Source organism: Uloborus diversus, chromosome 4 (assembly GCF_026930045.1).
Source record: "Uloborus diversus isolate 005 chromosome 4, Udiv.v.3.1, whole genome shotgun sequence".
Classification (NCBI taxonomy): domain Eukaryota; kingdom Metazoa; phylum Arthropoda; class Arachnida; order Araneae; family Uloboridae; genus Uloborus; species Uloborus diversus.
Window position 1 is genome coordinate 49,440,366 of NC_072734.1, and position 24,752 is coordinate 49,465,117.

The window sequence follows — 24,752 nt, forward strand, 5'->3', positions numbered from 1 at the left end:
GCAACTTTCCCTAATTTACGTTGTTTTTTTCATGCAAATATGAAAACTATCCGAAAACACAAAATTTATTCTATCAAATGATATTTTATGGAATTAGTGAATCAATGAATGAATGGAACACTCAATCAACAAAATTGCAGTCACTATGAAATCTCCCACTTAAAATTTCGTTTTTGGATGCAACAGATATTATTTTGGGGGTTTGCGTGACTAAAAAATTGTGAAGAACTTGCAAACAAAAAAGCAATGCTTATTTTGGATAAGGGGATGCAATCAAACTTTAACTTTTTTCTTTTTTTAAATAATAAATTTTTTTGCAATTTTTTGAAAAAAAAAAAAAAAAAAGTTTTACTATTTTTGGAAGATAAAGTTTAGAAAAGAAGGAAAATGAAATTGAAATATTTTAAAAGATTGAATGCATGCAGTTTTTATATTTGCGTAAGAAATATTTCCTTTTTGCGATTGCAATTGTTTCACCGTAGGAATGCTTACCATGATTCTAATCACTGATCTTTTTTTTTTTTTTCAGAAATTCCATTGTTCTGATGAAAATTCAGGAGTCTCCCAAATGAATCCAAAGGGTTGGCAGGTGTGCTGTCGTATTCCTTGTTTAATATATTAATAAATACAGGAAATGCCATTTAATTGAATCAGTGGTTAACTGAAACAATCGCTTTAATGATCAATCACTGATGAAACAATCACTTTACTACAGAATGGAATAAAATAAACTAATTTAGAGACATTTCAAACCAATTTAGCGCTACTGTGAGGAAAAAAATCAAATTTCGAATGGTGTTTGTGGTTTTTTATGCATACCAGTCATTTTAAAGTAATAAGCACAATATTAAGGAATAAATAAACAAAAAATTCAAGCCAAATGATTTTTAAGGGTCAACACAATGCAAAAATAAAAAAACGACATATAATAGTTTTAATCACGAATTCATTCGAAAATATTTGAGTGTACCATGACTTTTGTGGCGTATTATTTCTGTCTTTTCATTTTTTGACTTATTTCAAAAAGTCCCACCAATATTTTAAAAAAACTACCAGGGTTTGATTTAGAATGACATAGGAATGATGTAAAAAAATATTGGACTTCATATTCGAATTCACTTTTGCGTTATTTTGGTTTTACTAAAAAATTTCAAAGTGTACGAACATTTTTGGGAGCCACTGTAAATGGTAAATAAGTTTTTATTTTTCATAGCCTAATTCGGAAACAGTTTGATTCAAAATTAGTTTTTATATTAAAATAAGAGTAAGCAACTTAGTTTCAAGGACAATGATATACATATGTATCATTACAGAAATTTAAAGATTAGACTTAGAACGCAAAAAACAAGTGTATTGAAGTTCAGTTTTGTCATTAATTTCATTAAGGAAATGAATCAAGTATAAACTAAATAATAATAAATAACCTTATAACACATATGCATACCAGCAATTTTAATCCAGCAGTATGTGATTGGATATGGTGCCAATCATCTGTTGGGACATCAGAGAAGTTTTTAATGTGAGCTCCAGCATTTTCACTAACTACTTCCACGTATGGTTTCATAAAACTTACACAAGGCAGTAGTTCACTCCAACTTAGTCCTGAAAAATACAATTAAAATCCTTCATATGCTAAAATAGAAAGATTTACTGTTTAGACTACTTCTCAACTTTAAATTTCAGTTTCTTCCATAAAGAGCAGAATTTTAACTGTATTTTATAAAAAGCTGCAGTATTCAACATAAAATACTGTCAAAACACACAAAATCAATTATCAATGGGAGAGGGAGGCATAAAATAAAACAGTACGTTACGTACAGTCCTTTTGTGTAAGCTTTAGCTACAGTGTTTTTCCATGCTGTTTTCTTGCACAGGAAACAGCAGCGTTTTATGAGTAACTTAGTCGCATATCATTAAGAATGACAAGTTTCAAAGCTTCATATGCTCTGAAAATGCTGTGCATAATCAACTTGCAATATCACATCTTCATAGAATCCATTCATTGTGCAAGAAAGCAATAGAAAAACAGAAGGTAGAATTTTCAATATGAAGCTGGTTTTCAAACCGCAGAGGCATAATTGTTTTGAGTCATATTGCACTTAGAGCAGACGTTAAATCACTTATATATGTACATGACATAAATAGCACACACCATTTTTTTGAAGGGGGGGGGGGGGGGGAGAGAGAATTTTTTTTTTTTTTAATTTCTTTATTTTTAAAAATAGAAAGGTTAGTTTTTTTAAATAGAATATTCTAAACTTACTATAGCAAAGCAATTCTTGGCCTTCATAAAACTTATCAAAACATTTCTACTCTCATATGGTATATTGCTAAAATAAATAATCAGGGTCTAATGCATATATGAAAATAATTCAACCAGAAGAACTATAAGATAGGCAATATACAAGGGGAGACCCAAAAGAAACCAGACTAATATCATGCTGAAAATCCTAGATGTAGTGAAGTGTTTTCTACCTAGATGGCTCAAGTAGAGACCTTCATAAAACAGCTGTGCAAGTGGCATCAGTGTAGTTGATAAATGTCTGATCCTTAGTGTTGGTTTTCTTAAGTGTTATTGCCTTCCGTCTGCGAACTCTTTATGGCAGATCCCGGGTGGCTCTTTCACACTCTTGATGCGATAAAATTTAACACGTTTTTCAATAAGGAAATCATGCTATTGATCTATTACTGGAGGCAAAAAAAAAAAGGTCTTCATATTGTGAGGTCCCCCCCTCCCCCTTTTTGCTGTCTAACGTTGCCAAAGATAGCTTTAGAATGTGTTTTGAGGCTAAAGAAAGCTTAAAATTGCACTGTTAAACCCTCAATAATTATCACACTCGGGAAAAGCAACCGGCCCAAAAGTGCAGTTTCAGGCCTTGAGTATCGAAACAATTCCAAATGGTAATGCCCAACCCATCGCTTCACATCTGATATTTTAGACGAATATTGAGTCAGGGTTCATACCCTTAAGGGAGAAAAAAATTCAAGCACTTTTCAAGGCAAAAAAATTTTTTTTCAAGGCAATATCATAAATTTGTACTAAAAATATTGTATGAAGATTTCATTCAATGCAAACATATAAATAATGGGTAATAATATAAAAAAGTAAAGAAAGCAAAATTGCCTTTCCTACAACAAGAGACTCTGATAAAAAAAAAAGATCCACTGTGTTGAAAGTTTTTCTGCAAATGTCTGAAAAACTTGGTCATAAAGAGGAGCAGGTCCTACGAGGTTTAATTTTGAAATTTTCACATTCAAAGAAGTATATTTTATAGAATATGCAAGTTAATATTTATTTAAAAAAAAAAAAAGAACCTTTCCTGAGTGATTTTAATTTTTATCAGAAGAAACCACAATGGCTAAATTCAATGGAATTGCTAGAGGAGGATTTGATTGATAGTGGTTCATACACATATAAGGGCGGTTAGGATCAAAAACACAACCCAGAAGGTAATTTCCAGTTGCACTAAGTTTAATAGTATTAGACTTTTGATAATTATTTATGGGTATCAAAGTATAAATCAATCAATCGATTTTATACAAAATCACGTGTAAGTTTCACCAAGCTAATCGGGGAGGGGGGGGGATAATTTTTAAAACTAAGACCCCTATTACTTAAATATACATGTGTACAGCAACTACTTTTGATACATATAAAATCATTTCTTATGTTTTTATGAAGTTAAAATATTGCACAGATAAGTGCCTGTTGATAACCAGCAACAAGCAAAGGGCCTAACTAGGTTGGTCCTAGTCAATTTATTTAACCCCAATGAATATCAATGACCTTCCTTAAGCTATCTACCCCTTTGCTGATTACAGCCTCTTCTGGTAAGCTGTTCCAAATGCCCTACAACCTAACAAAAGTAGTAATTTTGAATATTTGAGGTAAATGGGGAAAATTGGAAGTAAGGAGGTGAATGCATAACAAACTCTACTGGATTTCCAGTGAATAACCAAAACACAATCACCCGTGTTTATATACCTTAATTATTTTATCAGACATAAAAAAATGATGTACTTATAAATTCAACTTTACAAAATTGTATAACTCAACTTTATCATTAAAATACAAACTTTGAGTCAAAATGTTAAGTGTTCAATCGCTTAAATTAAAATTCTTTTCAAAAAAATCTGTAATAACCAAGAATTAGCTAATGATAAAATTAAAATCAAAATTGCAAAATTAAGCAAGTGTATATGCAATTAAACAAAACAAAAATAATTAACTTTTTAGTTATTAAAAATAATATAAACAAGCTAATCTTATGTAGCATGTGTCAAAATAATTTCTAATTGCCAAAAAATATAAAAATATTTACAAGATGCAAAAGGGTTGAAACCTCAAACAAGAGAAGCAAATTGTCACGAATTAAGTTCAATGCTGGCATGTTTCCCATAAAATAAATTCATTAACTTTTTACTAAAATTAAACATAAAATACATCATAAAATTAAACATAATCTAAGGTAGCATGCATGAAAATAACATCTGATTAGCCAAAATATTTAAATATTTGAAAGATGCAAAAAGATTCAAATTTCAAACACGAGAAGCAATTTTCCGCGAAGTCTGAGTAAGTTCAATGTTGGTATGTTTTCCATAAAATAAATTTATTAATATTTTACTAAAATTAAACATAAAATATGCTAATCTGAGGTAATATATGCGAAAATAACAATCGATTAGCCAAAATATTTAAATATTTGCAGGATGTAAAAAGATTGACATTTCAAAAAACAGAGAAATTTTTCACGAAATTCGGGAAAGTTCAATGTTGTTATGGTTTACAAAATAATTCCTTTTTTAGACATGGAAATTAAACAAAAAATAAACTAATCTGAGGTACTATACGTCAAAATAGCTTCCGATTGTAAAAAACTTCAAAATATTTACAAGATGGAAAAGGATTGAAATCCCAAACAGGGAAGCGATTTTTCGCGATGTTGCAAATCGAACGCATGTTCAGAAAATAGCATTAGTAAAATACTTTATTAAAAGTTTTAAGCACAATCCGATGATTTTTGAAAGAATTTAAGCACCAAGAAACTTTTTCAAGGTTTTAAAACTTTTTCAAGGTTTTCAAGCACTTGAAAATGAACTTTTTTTTTCAAGCACTTTTCAAGGTTTTTCAAGGGCGTACGAACCCTGTGAGTTCTTAAAACTTCAATACCAATGAATTCGTCAAGCACTGGGCCTCCCTGTGACGTGATTAAAGATAGTTTAAAATGCGTATTTAGGACATCAACTTCGAACTGTAAAATCCCCACCTCATCCAATGCCTCCAAAAATAGTTTAAAGTTGGGTATTTGAAACTTCAATTTCAGAAAAATTCTAAGGAACAGATCCTAGATGCGCACGAAATCACCTAACGTCATCACAATTGGCTCCAAATTTCGTTTTAAGAAATTTCTGAGGGAAACCTGCAGTCTTTTTTTTCTGAATGATGAAAAAGCTTAAAATGAGCAACAATTCCGAAAAAGATTTCGGGTTTTCACCCCTTCGAACTCTCTCTCATTATGTTGTCCATCAAACAACGGCTCAAGTTGCGTTTATAGGACGTCATTTTCAAACAGTTTCAAGGGGAGACCGGAAAACCATCCGACTTCCCAGCATAGTTGGAAACTTATGCAGTCAAAGATAGCCTACAATTACGTTTTTGAAACTTTGGCATCGGAAAATTTCCAGAGAGCTCCCAAATGTCCCCATTCTTTTTAACGTCATCAAAGATAGCATAAAACTGATTTCAAGTTTGAAAATATTTTGGTAGGAAAATTGAGTCTTTGTTGGAGCTAGGATAGGCCCTTACACCACTAGATACAGCCTACATTTGCCCGTTTTTCAGTTTAATTGAAAAACTTTCCTGACAGCACCCCCGAACCTTCCCTATCTTCACGCATCCAAACATAACCTAAATTTGCTTATTTAACACTTTAATTTCGGAACTTTTCCTTGAGAATTCCCAACCCCCTAACGTCATCAAGGAAACATAAAACTGATTTTAACTTTGAAATAAAATGAAGGAGTTTTGAAGGAGTTAAATGAGATTTTGAAGGAGTACTAATGGGCTGTCATCTAATGCACTTTTTTCAACATATCTCCTTCCACCCTTGTAACAAAGTGTCACAATTCATATAACTCCTCTTGTCACATGTCATATTTTTAATAAACACTGTGACAATAACTGTGATGTCACTCTCTCTCTCTTATCACAATTTCATGAACCCGTCTCCCCCTTAAGGCATGACATCACTTGTGGATGACCCTTTTTACAATACCATATCTGCGATTTGCTAAACAATTGTTTTTTTAACACACTCACTTAATATAGTACATCAACGTATGTATTTATAAATATTTAAATGATTAGACAACCTGACTTTTGCTGCTGAAAGTGTGGTTCGGGGAAAAATAATAATCATAAAACTTGAAAAAATAGCCAAGCACCATTTAAGCATGTTCTACTTCACTTATGAAATGTCTTAGCCTTCTAATAAATTTTTCACCTTCAACTATTATGACTTAACTATGATCAATTAGTAAATCACTCACAATCAGTTTGTAAATCAGTATCACAAAAATAAATACAACAAATTATTATATTAAAATTGCCCTTATTCATTTGCCCTTGATACGAAGTTAGTTGTTGATCAAAGTAGTTCAAGTTATTCTCATAGAGGAAGATTATGTAGTCTTGAACTAAAAAAGAAGGTGTTTTGAAGGAGTTAAAACCAAAATGAAGGAGTTTGAAGTGCGCTTCAAAAAATTTCCTAAATAAAGGAGTATTGTGGGAGTTTTGAAGGAGCGTACAAGCCCCAGGGATCAAAGTGACCAACTGACAAAATGTAGGACATTTTTTGGAAAATAATACAAGTCATATTTTTAAAAAATATAGGATTTATAGGACGCCAAAAAAAATGATTAAATTTCGAATACACTTCATAAAAAAGCTACCTTTTAGTGCCACTGATAAAAAAGTATGTATACAAAAATTGTTGCCATATTGATTCTTAACTGTCCGAATATGAAAATTTAAATTTCTCACACATAAAAAATAAATAAAAACAATGATAATATTATGGGAAAAAATTTATTCCAATAAAAAATCAAAATGGTTTAGCAACAAATTACATAGAACTGAGTGCCTTTTTTAAAGCAGCTTTTAATTTTTTTATTAACAGCATCTATTACGGCTTGCCCAGCCTCGATGTCAATTATGCATTTACATTTGAGTCCTAATGTTTAATTTCGTATTACCCTTTTTGTCTCCAGAGTTTTTCTTTCTTTCTGTTCCTTATATTTCAAGTGTGCTGCTTTGCACAACTGTGTAATATTTTAAAATTTACATCAACCTTTTCCAGTGTTTTACCAAGTTTTTTATCACTATGAGAGCAACAATTGTGCCTAAACTCATGTTTGGTTTGTCACTAGCCACATTCTTTTATTAAGCCCCTCTCCTTTTGGCCATAAGAGAAATTCAGGACAGCCTTAACAAGTATGGTCAAATTAGGATAGTGCAGCTTTTCATCCTTCAAGTTAAAGATAAAATTTCAATACTTATTGACGGGGTTATCTGCTACATTCTTAGGAATATCTTCGTCATTAATGTACATTAGGGTGTATCCACAAAAAAAAAAAAAAAATGTTTTCTCAACTTACACACCCTTTTATATTTTTCCTCTTAGTAAATTTTCACTAGTTTTCCTTTAAGAGCTGGTTTTTTCATGAAGCATGCAACAACTTTCAATGAAAGGGCACATAACTTATTATGCATAAGGTGTAGAGTTCCTCTGGGGTACCAAAAATATAGGATTTTTTTTGGAAATATAGGATTTATAGGAAATATAGGATGGTTTTTGACCTTTTTTGAAAAATATAGGATTTATAGGAAATATAGGACGACTCTGATCCCTGAAGCCCTGACTATTGACTCTTTAATGCATTAACTTATTTCCCTTCAAAAGGGCGGCAAATTAAAGAACTGCCCCGGGCGGCAGAAGGTGTAGCTGCGCCAGTGTGCGGGCGATCAGGTGAATAGTTCCTTTACCACGATAACGCTTCAGCACACTCAGCCTTCACCATTAACTGCTACTTGGCCTCTCAGGGGGGTGGCCAGTCGTTCCTCGACCCCCGTATTCGCCAGACCTAGCACCCTGTGATCTTTTTCTGTTCCCGAGGATGAAAAAAATTCTGAAGTGAAGTTTTTTGATCATGTAGAAGCTGTCAAAACTGCTTCGCAGAGGGCAATGAATGTGATCAAAGTTAAGAGCTCCAGAGGAGCTTCGAACAGTGGGAGAAAAAGAATTGCTAAGTGTCTTGCTTTTAATGGTGAACACTTTGAAGGAGACAAAGGAAATTGCCAAGAAATTGATAAATAAATGGTCTTTTTGGGTCTCCCCTGTTAAGTCAAAGTTTCTGTGTGAACTTTAGCCCAAGAAAATTTAAAAGAACTCTTAAGTGCCTATTAAAGAAATTAAAAACAGTTTCAAACAGAATCCTTGACCGGTATATTGAAATCTCAGAACTATTCAATTATGCAAGAAGTTGTAATTACAAAATAAAATAAAATAAAGGTAAATTTTGAAAATAAATGAAAAGGATAATTACCAGATACATGAGTAGCAATATCTTTTGACACTAAATGTGCAATGGCTGAAGCACTAAGGACACTGTACGGATATTTGAGGCTTTCAAGGTCTAAAATACATAAATCTAAAACCTAAACAGAAAAGATTTATGTTGAAATAAAATATTTTATCACATAAATAAGAAATAACAATCACAAAGCATTCCTGTACAGCTTACTTAGAAATCTAAGCTCAGATAAAAGACTACAGTGAAAACAAATGAGACAAGCAGAAACAAAGGGCAAAATAATAAATTGATAGTTGCACTCTATATTACTCAGCTTTAATCAAGTTTATTTTCAGTAGTTTATCATCTCTGCAAAAACACAAAATTGAAAAACATTCACTTAAACACTAACAAAGCAAAAAAAAAAAAAAAAAAAAATCATAACCAGTTCCTTTTGTTGCCTTTCCTTCCTGGAGTGAAGGTTTCTGGTATGCTATTAGTTCAAAGTGTCCAAATGACCCCATGTGTGCAAAAAAACATTGTATTTCTTCTACAAGACCATAAGAAAACTTTATTGTCCATGCAACAATATCCTTTTTCGTGTATAGTGAAGAAAGGACATTATGTACAGAGCATACGTAGCATTATGCACCTAATACGAACTATGTGTGCATTATATGTAGCCAGAGTCAAGGCCTTTAAGTATGTTTCAGAAAGGAAAAAAAAAAAAGGGGGGGGGGAGGCTTCTGTTCCATCAGATTTCAATCATTTGAAGAGATCCTCTTTTAACTAAGGTGAATGGTTAGAAAAGTTTCATTGTATATTTAAGCTAAAAAAAAAAGAATAAAAACAATGAACAAACCTGACTTAATTGCACAAATAAATTAGGAGGGTATTTTCCAGGACCAATTAAATTCTCTCCATCTTCTATATAAGCAAGCTGCATAAAAGTATTTAACCAACAGTTGATAGTTACAGGAGTCAGATTCCAGTTCAAAGTCTAAAAAACAAAATAAACATTAAATCCCTTTCGACATGAATTTTCAATTAACTGGACTACAATACAAAACAGAAAGAAATTTAACTAGCAATGTTTGTAAAGTACCCAAAAATTGTGTATGAGTCAAAAAATGTGCAGTCGAACTGGCTTATAAAGAGAGCAAAAGGACCAGGATAGTCGTTTGTTTTAACCAAGTGCTTGAAAAAAATGAGTTCATGTAAACTGAATCTTTAAAATTCTTATAACTTAATTTTTTTTAAAGGTTTTGTAGAGTACAAAAGGAAATTTGCTTTGCTCTGCTATATAATCTCTCGTGCTATGGCTTTTGAAGAATATTCATGCTCCGAAAAAGTCGTTCGCACCCCTGGCTTCAAAAAACGTTGCTAGTTTTTTCCGCACCTCAAAACCCCCCAGAGAGATTCTTCCCATTTGTTCTTAGCATCCTTACTTTCTTTATAATATATTTTGTTAGTTTTTATTAGCTTGAATTAGCTACAATATCATTGGAAGTGATAACGTTGGTGTCAGTAAATAAAAAAGTTCAAATCCTTCTCTAATCCAAATATATACATTGAAAAAAAAGAGGCTATCCTCACTTGCATTCCAGGATTTGACTCATCACTCATTTTTGGTTGACTTCAGAGCGTTAAAGGATTTACGAAGAAAGGTTAAGCGGAGTTTAAAGTCAACATAAATTTTTTTAAGTCACAAAAATAGTACTTACTTTAAGTGGGATTTGCTCGTTAAACGGAGTTACGAGAAATTCACATCAATGTTGCAGATACCAAAAAGATGTTCCACATTTACATCTCTGTGATATACATTACACATAGTTTGAGAAATTTTTTATTTGAAGTTCTTTTATTCTCAGTAAGATGGTATACAGCAACATAAGAACTAGTATGTTGTGGCTATCACGAAACTTTCTTCTATATCTTTCTTATAATTATGATGCCTCAGCATGCTTGAGGAGGAAGCAATATTCCCAACATAAACAAAATTACACATGCCAAAACTTGACGACCATCCCAATTCCTGATTTATCTTAAAAGCAAAGAATGAAAATTGAAAATTATTTTTAAAATCTTGCTTAAAATAATTACAAACATTTATTTGTTACCAAACACAAGATGGCAGCAGTTAAAAAGTTTAAATCATTGTAATTTTCTGGTAATTTTCCAACAGAGTTAAAATCACACGAAATACGCAGACGGCAAAGCTATTTTTATTCATAAAAAAAAATTAGCCCCCCGTGGAGCGATTGGCATCAAAACTGAACCAAGGCCTGTTTATATATGGATTCATTTATTCCAAATTTCTTCCAGAACATAGCATTACTTCTTGAGACATGGCACTCATAACGAAAAAAAAAAAGAACCTTCTATTGCGCCACTCCCCCTTTTCAGTCGTTGATGCCTAAATAGAATCAGGTCTTATACCCTCTAAAGGTTACTTGTTGATAACTTTTTGTTTGATTCCGTTCATTATTTCTTGAGATACAGCAGTCACAATTGACGACAAAAAATATTCCATAGCTCAACCCCCCTTTGTCCTATTTACACCAAAATTGAATCAGCACCTGTACCTGTTAGGGGCACATATGGATCAAATTTTGTTTGATTCCGCCAGTTACTTCGAGGAATAGCAAGTAGACATAACTCAAGAAACATCCCATTGTTCCACCCCCTTGGAGGAATTCATGCCAAAAAAAAAAAAAAAATAAATGGGCACATAAGTGTACCAAATTTCATTCGATTTCATGTGGTAGTTTTTGCTGTAGAGAGGCCATAAAAAACTGGTCACAAACATATGTCACTCACAGGTACGTCACGCTCTCCATTAATCTTTGCTGTCAGCTACAGGTTGGGTTCACTGCTGAAGAATTGAATTTCAACAGCATATGGAAATTCTATTATGGCATACTGGATTGAGGCAGCTAATAAAATAAGAAGAGCATTGAATCTTACCATAATTAAAATAAGTTCTTGTGCTAAAATTTCACCTTCTGTACATGCACCGTCAGTAACAAAAGCAAATTGTTCCAACTTAGGAGGATATATTTCCTACAAAAGAAAAAAATAAATTGTACTTTATATATTTAAAAGAAAAAAAAAAGATGACATATTTTAACCTATTTTATGCCTTAGCTAAGAAAGGTTAAGACTTACCTCCATTTTAGAAGCAACAAATAAAGCAGTCGCACCAAGCAGTTGTAAGGAATTTCTTGGCAGATTTGGCTTCTCTGTTAGAAACCTATCAATGTAATCCTGTGCAAGATAAAATGTTTCTCTGTGTAACCTATAAACCTCGCATACCTGGGAAAAAAAAGATAACCATTAACTCACTATTAATAAAAACACATCCTAGTATAAAAACACTCACTCCGAGGGAGGTTCCGTGTTAAGACTACGAGCACAGAATACACTCCGCGTTTAAAGCCTTGAAATCAACTAATTAATCCGTTAAATACACAATGGAGGTTGGATTCGTGAGAGGACAGAGTCAATAATCATCCTGAAGCGACTTCGATGATGATATTTTACTTTTTCCGGGAGGACGAGAGATTTAAAGTTTAAGAAACGCGAGGAGTTAAACGAGCAACATTTACTTGCAAGCGGGGTGTGTGGTAACCCTCAGTATTCGCTTGAAAGTTTTTCGCTTTATTGGCAATAAATCTTTCTTTCTTTCGTTCTTTTCCATTCCTTCTCTTTTTCATTATTTTCCATTGTTTAAGTTCCCTTTAATTTTATTCCTTTTAAAAATTTGTGTTTTAAACTTTACAAAAAAAAGGCAAATATTTTTTATAGTTTCGATACAAATAATTTATTTTTGAAGGAAAGAAAGGTTATAGAAATGCATTTTGCAGCTAAACTGAAAATGTATTTTTAAAGTATCACTTAGTATATCAGTTAAAGTTTCAAGATATTTTTTCACATTTATAAAGAAAGTGTTAATAATGTTTTCATTATGATTAAAATACAAATAGTGATGTTTTTACCCCTTTCTATTTAAATTTAATGCGTGGGATTTCAGTTCCTTTGCACTTTAAAAATGTCTTACATTCTTATTCAATACGTATTTTTGAAAGTATTATGAATTTTTTAACCTTTTTCACTATAATACGCAATAATGAGCAAGCCGGGAGAAAAAAACACTGGCCCCGCTCATTTTCTTTCTTTTCTTCAAATTAATTCGCAGATGTTAAATTAGCAGTTACTATTTATTTTACACATGTATTAATTTTTTGAAGGGGAAGGGATTTTTTTCGGTCACAAAGTCTGTATGCACCAATTAATGACGCTATGAAATCGTATCCAAAACTTACGATTTTTCTTTCTTTTTACAGTCCAAATAAATAAATAAATGAAACATTACAGATAATATTCATATTAAAATAAATTACAAAATATTACTTTTGCGTTTAGTAATGTACCAAACATTCGTTTCAAAATAAAAAATAAAAAAACTTTTTGTAATATACAATTAAAAAAACTAAATTATTTTTTTCAAAATAAACTGTTACTTGTCCTACTGACAGGGTTGCTACTGAGTTCCGCTGCTAAAAATAGTTGATTTAGTAGCCTGTAATATGAAAAAATCTCTAAATAGTTGCCAGATGCAGAAAAGAATTTCCTGACTTGGGTCAAATCCAGAAGAAACTTTCTAGTATGATTTCTTGAGTCTTACTGTTAATTAAAAACATAAGACTGACAGCATAAAAATTAATAGAAATGCAGCATTCGCGATATTTCCAATCGCGTGAAAATTAACCCTCGTTTATAAAAAAGCTAGAAAAATTAAAATGCAAAATTTTACTGACATTCATTCAGAATGCAAACAATAGTTTGTAAAAATAGTAGCAGCGGAAACAAACTGTTATAAAGAAACCACAATCGAAAAAAACAGAACTTTTCGTTTAAAAATATGAAAATCAAATTTTTAATCGTAAATGTTTATTACATTAAATTTTTCTAGTTTTTAAAGCACTTATTTTCAAAAAAAAAAAAAAAAAGCGTTAAAATGTTTTTGTTTTTTATTTTATTTCCTACCTGGAAACTGGGAGGTGAATTTGTAAGCGAATGTTCAGCTCTTTTGCTGTAAGGGGGAAAAAGAGAAGAGTTTTTACGTATTTTAATCGCTTTTTCACTAAAGAAATCACCGTGTTTTACAACTGATGGTAAAATAGTGGTTTTTGACAATATTTTGTCGCCATAGTCACCTTTGCTTCAAAATAGTAGCTTTAGTCGCCATTGGCAGACCAGTATTGCAAATTTAATCTTAAATTATTCATTGCGTCAGCTACATTTGTTAATAAATATTTCGCCCCCCTCCCCCGTGGGTACGCAAAACTATGCTAAGATAAAGGTTGGCAGCTCTGCAATAGTATATCACTTTTTCCTAAGATTATTTCATGGAACGCTAATAAAACTGTTTCCGAGATTTCTCCTCAAACTTGAACAGCATTGGGGAACAAAACAATACTTCTAAATACCAGTGCTTGTCATCTCTAATCATAGAAAGAAAGGCAACTTGAAATCAAAAATCGCAGACAAAGAAAGTTACTCCTCTAAGGCGCGCTATTGTTAAAACTCTTGCCGCACTTTCTGTAGATTATCGCCAAACTGCGTCTTATTAAAGGAAGCCAACTGCACTTCAGTCGGTGTCTGATTGTCAGCTAAAGCCGAGCCGCCCGTGCGGAAGAGCGGATGACGTCACTTCCTATGCCATTTGACGTCACATGCGTTTGAACTTTAAAAATTATTTAAAAAAAAAAAAACTTATCGTATCGCAAAATTTTTTTCACCGATGATGTTCATACATGTTATTCTATCACATAAAAATAAAATTGAAAATTCGAAAACTTCCCTATTTCATAGATATATTGTAAAGTAAATTTTTAAATGTCAGAAACCAACGACATTGCTGGTTCAAAAATAGCTTTTAAAACATATCTGTATTGATGTTACACCACAGATGTTTTTGCTTTATCTACACCCTTAAAAATAAAACTGAGACCACTTATTCTGGTTTCTTTTACTGATAATATAGACGAACCTCATTAATTCGAACATGCTTAAAACAAATTACTGCTAAGACATACTACATCTCTGACCTTTCCCTGTTTGTTGTTCGACAAGACTAACTACGGAAAGACATAAGAATTGATTTAAAAGGTTCTTTGAAGTTTGTTTTAACGAGGCTCAACTGTATGCAACCTGTTTGCTTCCAGATCTGCTATCATTTGGAGTTTCCCTCAACTTCTATCCAGAATCAGTTACAGATTTACAAAGTTGCAAATGTCATATTTGTGAGGGGCTCTACCCTACGACATAAGGCCTTGAAAGGGACTCCAAACTACACTACTACACATGAACTAAGATTTATATGCTAGACAAAATGGTCCCCAAAAGTGAGACTCAGTTACTGTCCAGAATGCAATTAACAAGTAAGCTTGAGTGCAACATTGAGTGAAATCACTTTGGGAGACTGTCTTTTGCATGTGAACGGAAAAATTAGCAACTCTAGTTTTTCTCCAAGCTCCAGCGGGGACATGCAGGTCAAAAAAAGTTCCCTAAGAACATTACAGTAAAAAAAATCAAATAAAAAATCTTGAACTAATTCTGAAAAGTTGTGATTTAGTCAAAGAAATAGTAATATCTGTACCTCAGATACAGACTGATGTAAGTAAAAAAATTGTGATTTTCCATTTATTAGTTCATTGTATGTAGAAGCCTATTTCGTATCAAGCCATGTGAAAGTAATGCCTGAAAAATAAAACCTTTTTCATTATTTACCAGGGTTAAAATAGCGCACATCCCATCCTTTGCATGTGCCTGTAAAAAGTTTTCCTATTTACTGTAAAATTACAATTTTGGGACTGGCATCTTTCAGGCTCCAAGGTACAGATATTAAAAGTCATACTTAGTATAATTAACTGCCCGATTTTCTTCTGGTTAGCTGGTAATCAATATTTGACCAGGTTTCTTAACAGTAGGTCTTTAATATACAATACACTTGACCTTAACTAAAAAACACCATAGCAAAAGCATAGCTGCCAACCATGGCTACGAAGTTGCAGAGTAAACGAGACTCCAGCTCCAGGAATTATGGAGCTTTGACCCCCGACTTCTTTAGACTCTACAAGAGCTGGCACAGTTGTGGACTTAGAAGGAAAATGATTCCAACTCCTGGAGTGTTAAACCGTAAGACTCTACACTTTTACTACCAAATCAGCCCAACTCTGCAACCAACATTGAAAGCTGAAAGTTAGGGAGATTTATGCATAAAACTCTAAAAATTTTGAATGAATAAATTTAATGACAAAAATTTGTGCATTTTCAATAAGATTTAAAAAATAAAAGTAGGGATTTCTTAAATTAGACCAGTAAGGGATACGAAATTCAGCATTCGGAGAACCCAGCAGGATTCAATTGAGAATACTGAGATTACTTTTTCAAAGTAATTTTTTTTTTCGGGAGAGGGAGGGGGGGGGGGGAGGTTTAAATCTGTTTTCTCTTATAAGCGATAATAAACATCCCATGTTACAGGGGAAGATTTAGGAAGTTCAGAGAAAAATTGGGAATATTTCACTGCTTTATTTTCGGAAATGCCAATTCAAAAAGAAGAAAATGAAATAAACATGTCTAAAAAATGGCAGTTGATTTTAGTTATTGTTTTCCTGTAGGGATTTTCCCTGGAAATCTAATCACCAAAAAATTTTTTTTCAGACGAATTTCATTGTTTTGATGAAAATTCGAGATATTTGTTTATTAAGGTGTTCAGGAGAAGGTATCGGAATTCAGGAAGTTGGCTAAGATTTAACCTTTAGGCTACGGCAACTATACAATTATCTTTTCCCTCTCCCTACGGCTCAAAGCTTTCTTAGTTCCTTCCCCCCCGAATAGGACAGCATAAAGGGGGCGATGTCCACTTCGACCGCTGAGCTCTCCGCAATACAGGGTTACTATAGTGGGACACTATACTTGGCTAGTCATCACTTATTCAATGGTTTGAAAATATTTTTTTTCCCTCCTTGTTCCTTATGGGGTTCTCTAGGTTTAGATTTTCTGTAAGTATATTTGGTTCAGTTTTAAAATTGAAATCACTGAAATAACGCTTCTCATCTAACCTAAGGCTAACGACAACAAAATAATAAATATCAAACTCTATTTGTGAGGTAGACCACTGGATTCAATAAATGCCAGATGTCCTTATCTATGCGCTAAAATGCGGAGGTAAATAGCGTTCAACTGAGACCAAAGCCATTGTAAATACAATGTAGAATACCTTAGATTCAAGGGAGGCAACTTTGCTTTTCAGCTTGGCTATTCAGAAAAATGATGACACTAATACGTGTGTCGAAGAAAGAATCCACAATAATAGCGAACAATTCCTTGGTTTGCTTTTCTGAGCAGGTGCAAGCGGAATATACTTGAACACCGTATTCATTTACATAAAGAACGTTAGCGCTTATCTATCTTTTAGAGCATGCAAGGCACCCTTTTTTGTATATGAAGCTGGCGTTTCAAAGTCAATCACTGTCGAGTGAGATAATATGGAGAGACGGCCTACAAATCCCCTGATATCCCCATTCACTCTTTCTTCTAATTGTGGTTGAAATACCTCTAGTAATTGTTGAAGGATTACGTTCCGCTCCCTTCACAATGCACAAGAAAAATATCTGGGCAAATTTGTTTTAGATTCCAAGTCTTTCCTCTTTTCAACATTTCCTATTTATGTACTATCTTTATAATACATTTTCACTACCCAGTACGTTGTTATTTGTGAGTAAGAGAAGATAAGTAAAAAAAAAAAAATACGCATGAGTAAACAGAAAACCAACCTCTTTCTTCCATTTTTTACTGGCATAAACAGTTCCAAAAGTAAGAATTAATTAACAGAAAAAAAAAAATAAACAGACATTAGACTCTCATTGAAAACTGAGTAAAATATATTAGGTGCTCTTATAAATCTTTTCACTTAACCTCTCTTTTTTTTCTTTTTTTTTTTGCGCAAGACAGAAAGAGGAGCAACCTACTTTGACTTAAAAATAAACATTTTAAGCCCCTTAAATACAAACAGGGGGAAAACTGAATGCACAAATTTATACTTTATTAACTGCTTTATAACGCCATAACGTTTAAGAATTCCTAAGTTGAACCATAAAATTAAAAAATTCAGCGAAAAAAAAATCCTCGTAAACGTGCCCCGGTGTACCATACTTATTTTGTTTCATTCAGCATATCCTTAGTCCTTTTGACTTTCTACTGAAATAATATTCGCTATAGACAAAATATCAAGGAAATACATTTATATTTTCTAAAATATCAAAATTAAGTTTTTATGCTTTTCACTCATAAGTGATCAATTAGATAGATTTTGAGGCGTAGCGAAGGGGGGGGGGGGGGGTAAAAACACCCCTCAGAGCCCTTGATTTTACATTCTTGCCATCCCTAGTGCAATAACTTTTACATATGAAAAGGCTCGTTTTGAACAGAAAACCCCCTCTAGAAGATAATTCTGGCTGTGCTAGTGACTCTTTTTATAATAAAAAAAAAAATGAGCATTTAGTCTAACTTCCAATTTTCAAACCAAAAGATTCACGACACAGATTCTTAATTGAACCTCTCTCTCAAATTTATTGATTTTAGAATGTTTTCCATGTTTTGTTGAAACGGTATTACAAATAATTTTCAGTTAAAATGTAAATAAAGAAATAAATGAAACGTGGCAAATCGCAAATTGATAAGTTGTTTCTTATTCAGCATGATATTCATTTTCGAAAAGTTAGCAAAATAAGATATGCTTTTCAAGTGTTTAATTATTTTTATAAAACCATAACAAAAGAAATATTTTGGAGAATGATGTTTCTTGCGCTCTGCTCCCTAAATATCTACACTGCTTAAACTAAATAGGTGTTTTGTACTCAGTAAAATATGCTGTTATTAATTATAGGAAGCCTTACTATAGGGTTATTAAACAGAAAAAGGCTATCAAAAATTTTTCTTTCCTTCAAGTATTTTACTTCTGCTTAACTTTCTCCCCTCTTTTTCGAAACTTCGCCACACATTCCTTCACTGGGAACAAAACTATGCCAAACGCCTCTGATTGACAGACCCCCAAAAGGGGTGTAGTGCGTTTCATTCATTTTCTCCCTGCGTAGGCGTGTGTGAAAGGATTATCAACTGCGGGAAGTAACTGGAGGGGGAAGGGAAGGACTGGTACAGACGTTGTACCACAGCCGTAGGAAGAGAGCACTTTTTGTCGGTACAGCATATGTACCGCCGTTGGCTAAAGGTTAATTGTCAAACTATGGCAAAAAGAAAAAAAAAAAAAACATACCTCTGTTAGCCAATCCAATAAAATAGCTCTCATTCTAGGTTCTAACTCAGGATGCCTCTGTAGAACTTCGCTATCTCTACGATAGAGTGTGTCTTTCAGAACCATGGAATGCCATAGTTCTTTTTCTTCAGCCCAATCCAAGTTGGGAAGAGGACAAGCTCGTCTACAAGTATAGGAAAAAGTTTTCATTGTGGTAGTAGTAAGTCCACGAAATTCACTGAATGCATGAGGTTTATGCTCCTCAGTGTCTGTGTCTGTTGAAGGAGTATCTTCACAGCTACTTTTTATATGACTGTTACAAGACAAGGGCGAGGAAAATTCTGATGAAGATGAAGCTGGCCTACATAGAAAAAACAGTAAATTACACTCTTGAATATTGTCTGATATCTTTTTTTTTGAAGTAAAATATTGAGCTAATACAGGGTGTTTCAAAAAGAATGACCAGATTTCATAATATAACTATTCAGATTTTAATTCATTTCATTAAATAAAGGCATCGTTAGAATGGGGAAAATCTCTAGTTTCACGGAGTTACTGCCTCTTACTAACCAATAACAGGGGCTAACGCCATTTCAGTATTAATTAAAATTGCTACTGCACAACAAAAATCGTATTATGTTCTACGCTTTTCAAATTGCGAGTCCATAACAGTTTTCAGAGCATGATTTTGGCTGAGAATACCAGGGATCTGGCCAGAGCAAATTTGGGTCCGTTAACGGACCCTTCACAAAAATCCGATCAACCAAAACGGACCTTTCACAAAAATCCAATCAACCAAAACGGGACCTTTCACAAAATCCTGATCAACCAAAACGGACCCTTCACAAAATTCTGATAAACCAAAACGGATCTTTCACAAATTGTTTATTGAAAGAGCAAATCTCAGATTAAAATAATACAGCATATTTCCTGTATAAGAACGATAATGGTTGGAACCTTTTTTAAAGTTAAATTAGAGGAATCAACTTATACAAAATCAGCTAATTTCGCAAAAGAAAAAAAAAATCGGCACTCTTGTGATGCTCCTGCAAGCCATAAATAATTACTACGGCCAAATAAATATAATGCCTGTTGTTGGTTTCTTTGAAAGAAATTAACAGCTGAATGTCAGTTTGGTTTATAATTTTGCTTGTTTGTTTTATGCAGCGGTGTTGTTGTAAACTTCTTTGAAAAAGCGTCAACATTCTCTGAATAGGCGTAGTAAGCACTTTTCTCCCCACTCACGATTTAATAATCAATAATATACAGCGAAATGAACTTAGAACTGCAAAGGGTAGTAAGGGGGGGGGGGGGTGATCGCTTCAGATAGAGTTACCAAATTCAAACTAATCACCACTTAGCGTCCTAGTGGTGCTATGTTTAACTGTTTATCTCCACTTAGCGTCTGGCGGTGCGATGTTAAATTGTTATTTTGGGAGAAAGTTATATGGGTTTGATTTTTCGATGCTAAAAAGGATACTTAACTTAAAATAAACTCTTTTATTTACCGTTTTTTTTTTCTATTGATGATAAAAGATTTCATTTTGAAAAATGAAATCTTTTTACATCCGATATGAGAATCATATTTCATTCTTTTTTCAAGCTAACTTCGCTTTATTAGGATGCAAATAAAGAAAAAGGGTTCTTTATTTTTGTAACAAATCTTATTTCAGGTTTTTAAAGTGGAATAGGGAAGTTTTCGATTTTTTATTTTTATTTTTACATGATAGAGTAACAAGTATGAACATCATAGGTGAAAAAAATTTTGCGATACGATAAGTAGTTTTTTTTAAATTAATTTTAAAAGTTCATGCGCTTGTGACGTCAAATGGCATAGGAAGTGACGTCATGCGCTCTTCCGATAGGGGAGAAGCCGAAGGTCACGCATTCGACTTCGAAGACGAAACGTAAAAGGCTTATCTCCTCGCATTTAACTCCTCGCGTTTCTGGAACATTACACCTCTCATCCTCTCGGAAATATTCGAATATCATCATTGATGTTACATGAGGAAGATTATTTAGATTGTGCTTTAACGAATCCGGTCTCCATAGTGTGTTCAAAAGGATTATTGAATTTCTAAAAAATAAAAATATCAGCGCGCTCAAAATGTCCCTAGCGAAAACAGGGGATCTTCGGCGGAAGACTGCCCAGTCGCGCCCTGTGACGTAGGCTCGTGACGTTTCAGAAGAGCACACTTTTGCGCGTGGATTTTTAAAAATTCATTAAAAATCAACCACGGTGTTTTAAAATTCGGCGATGATGAATTTTTTAGTTTTGAGGGTCAATTAGCAATATCCAATAGCCAAAATATGAACATTTAATAGGCTGCAACTTCCCTATTCCATCTTCTTTTATGAGTCAATAATTAAAATGCTAAATTGATCGTTTATTTTTTATTTTATTTATTATTATTATTATTTTTGCTTCAACTGTGTCCAGATATTAATGATATGTTTATCATAGGGCTCTAAAATGCAATTCTAAAATAATTTTATCCAAAATATTTATTTTATAAGCCGTTTTTATACTTTTGATGCCTTCACTTTGAAGATTGCAATCTCTTTGCATCCGCTATGGGAATCTGATTTTTCGCATTTTCGATGTTTAGTACGCTTAGTTAAGAAGTAAACAAATAAAATATTTTTTATTTTTGTAAAAATCGCGGAATTTATAAGTTTTAAACGAAACTCTGTGCTCTTAAACAGTGTCTTGGGTTAAAAATTTAAATGCTGAACCCCTGACTGAATTTTTTTTCTTACAGTTGTTTTAAATACTATACAAATAACATTTCTAGTATAATTTAACATGATATAGAATGGTAGATAAATATTGATACTTGAGGGGTGCCCATCTCCCAGTGAGCAATGCCTCTCCCCCCACCCCCCCAAATACTAGAAAAGCACTAAAGAATGATATTCTCAACAGAAAAGAGGGAAAACACTCAACTTTAAGTGTCGATGATGCAGTTTCCACCATCTCAAAAGTCTAAACTTTCGTTTTTGCAAAAAAAAAAATTTTTTTTTTTGCAAAATTATTTGATTTTTCACAAAAGTGTTTGATTTTTCACAAAATTATTTGATTTTTCACAAAAAACGGACCCTGTGAAAAATCCTGGACAGACCCCTGAATACCCTGGTGTTGATCCGCTTACCTCGAAGAGCATTAGAAGATGGTGTAACCAATTCAAAGACATGGGTTTTCTGTGTAAGCAGTTGCTGCAGACATTCTTGTAAAGTTTGGGACGAATTTGACAAATGTGTAGATATATGCCATGCACCCAAAGGCGAACATTAGGGTGAGTCGAAAAACATTTTTTTTTGCCTAATCAATTTTTAATAGCGTGGAAAACTTGCGCATGGGCATCCAACGGGTAAAATAATTAAAAAAATAATTTAAACAAATTGAAATCACGCAAGAGCCCTCAAGTTGAGAAAAAATAGAAAAAAAAATCAGCAATTTTTAAAGACTAATATTTTTTTTCAAAAAAAAAAAAAAAAAAAAAAAAAAAAAAAAAAAAAAAGACTTCATTTCTAATAGTATAAAAAATACACTTTGTAGTTACTGAATGTATAGAAAAAACTTATGGGCACATTGTAGATCCTTTGAATTTAAGCAGAAAGCCTTAAAATACCATTTTCAACACAAAAGTCATATTTCAAAAATTCTGAAGCTGACATAAAGCGATAAAAATACACTATTGAACATCTGTTTTAATATTTTACATACATATCTCTTATGCTGAAATGACTCAGGACTCACCATGGTGCAGGCCTGCCATTTCAAATTTTTCCAGAGGTTGGTCAAAATGGGCAAATTCAATGAAAGTTTCCACGGAAAACAGCAAAAACTCATGTCCACCAAACGTAAATTTGTTTATTTTTCAAAGCTGTGGTGGAGGAAGGGGGGGCAACAAACTAGTGATGTTCCGGATATCCGTATCTGTATCCGTATCCGCGGATATCCAAAGAAAAATAAAGATCTGTATCCGTATCCGTTACTTTTTTGACGGATCTTAAACGGATCTTTTCCATTCTAAATTTTTTTAAATATTTGAATAAAAGATTCTTAAATTCCGTTTAAATTAGGTTTTATTCCCTATTTAAACTGTAAGGTATCATTTCAGAGTCCAACAGTCCTTTGAGACATGTTTTTCTTTTAATTTTTAGTTTAATATTAGTTTTTGTTATTGATATGGGGTTTCTGTTTTTCTTCATTTTGGTTTTTCCCGGCATCCTTCAAAAAACGTCAGACAAAAGTCTCTATTTACTGTTTGTAAAGGTGTTCCCGGCTCTGTTATTCCGTCGATCGGAGTAATTGGGTGGAATGGGTCAGTGCTGCATTTATGCTGAAATAAAATGCGAAAAATTATTTTTAGCCTATATAGTAGCAGCTTTACATTCTTGCTCCTGTATCCTATATCTATCGAGCAAGCTAGAAATGATTTTTTCGCATTCTATTTAAGCATTAATGCTGCGCCAACCCGTTCTTCCAACTCTCCATCAATTTTAATGGAGATTTCTTCAAAAAAAAATTCATAGTCTTTATTATATTTTCGCCGTAAATGACATTTTTTGAAGAAAAAGTGTTTTTATATTGACGAGAATACCTTCCGTAATAAATTTTACACTTAGATAGTTGAATTGGGCAAAAACATTTTGAGATCCGTATCCGTGGATCTTGGCACTAATGATCCGTATCCGTGGATCTACTTTTTTTAACGATCCGGCACATCACTACAACAAACCACCTCTGAACACCTAAACGATGGGCCTAATCAGGTAGCGGGGGCAGCAAGTCTCTCCCCCCCCCCCCCCGCCGAATCCAGCTCACCACCCTACCCAATCAACTAACGAATTTGGGCGATTCATTATGCTGAAGTTCTTTAAATTCTGACTTCGTATCAAATGTTCTTGATCTGATTGCTATTTACTATAAAAACCTGGTTTTTCATACCTCAGTAGTTTCTTGCAGCCTCTGTCACAAGTTTGGCACATCTTTCTACTGTTTGAGTGTGGTATCAAATATTCTAGCTACGCAAGGCTTTGACTTTCAATGAAGTTCAAAGTCTTCTATTGCCATAGTTGGCAACAATGGTATTGGCATCAGTTTACACTTGAGCCGATCAATAAGTTTAGGGTAATATGTGGCTTGAAAATTAATTGATGAAATCTTGAAGAATCCTGGCGGCTCATTTCAGGCTTTTAGTACTCTCATGTAGCCTAATTCTCGAATGTGCTGTGTGTAGTCTAATATCATCGCCACATCATATTCTTTGGGTGACAAAAGAAGGACGGGATCAAGGATTTCTTTTAATGTTATTCGGTAAATGTCTTGTTATTTGAATGACCTTCCGTACATGCTTCAGACCGTCTTTCATGGTGTAATGCATCTCAATATCAAACCAAACAGGACCATTGGTCTTTACTATAATTTTTCCAGTATCTGCATTGCTCTTGTTGAACTAATTTGGGACATCCAAGTCCTAACACCCAGTAAGCACAGTAAACTGTTGGGACTAACTGAGGAGTCTGAGATTCTTAAGAGCTAATTCTGGATTGCTTCTTGAAATTTCTGTACTCGGGGTATGGAAATTTCAACGAAAATGTGAAATTTCCGTGCCATACACAGTCGTTAGAGAGATGCATAAAACTTGTGACAGAGATCGGTGGAAAAGTTTGCGGGCATGAAAACCCAAATGGTTTTATTAAGTAGCCAACATTCAGATGAAGATCTTTGATGAAAAATTTGATACTAAGTAAATTTTTTCTTAACTTAAACTGAAAAATCACACACAAATTGGTTGGTTTCTTGGGTAGGGTGATTGTTTGGGGGAGGGGGGGGGGGAGGAAACTAGGC

General features: G+C 33.3%; 1 protein-coding gene across 1 annotated transcript in view; it reads right to left on the reverse strand.

The window, feature by feature from the left end:
* LOC129220087 (G1/S-specific cyclin-E1-like) overlaps positions 1-24,752 on the reverse strand; it is a 38,437-nt gene that overhangs the window by 2,990 nt on the left and 10,695 nt on the right. Inside the window, exons 4-9 of the mRNA XM_054854426.1 lie at positions 18,917-19,251; positions 11,743-11,889; positions 11,542-11,637; positions 9,437-9,574; positions 8,608-8,719; positions 1,445-1,602 (exon numbers count right to left, since the gene is read on the reverse strand). Coding sequence (XP_054710401.1) covers positions 1,445-1,602; positions 8,608-8,719; positions 9,437-9,574; positions 11,542-11,637; positions 11,743-11,889; positions 18,917-19,251 — 986 coding nt within the window. The remainder of the gene's footprint in view (positions 1-1,444; positions 1,603-8,607; positions 8,720-9,436; positions 9,575-11,541; positions 11,638-11,742; positions 11,890-18,916; positions 19,252-24,752) is intronic.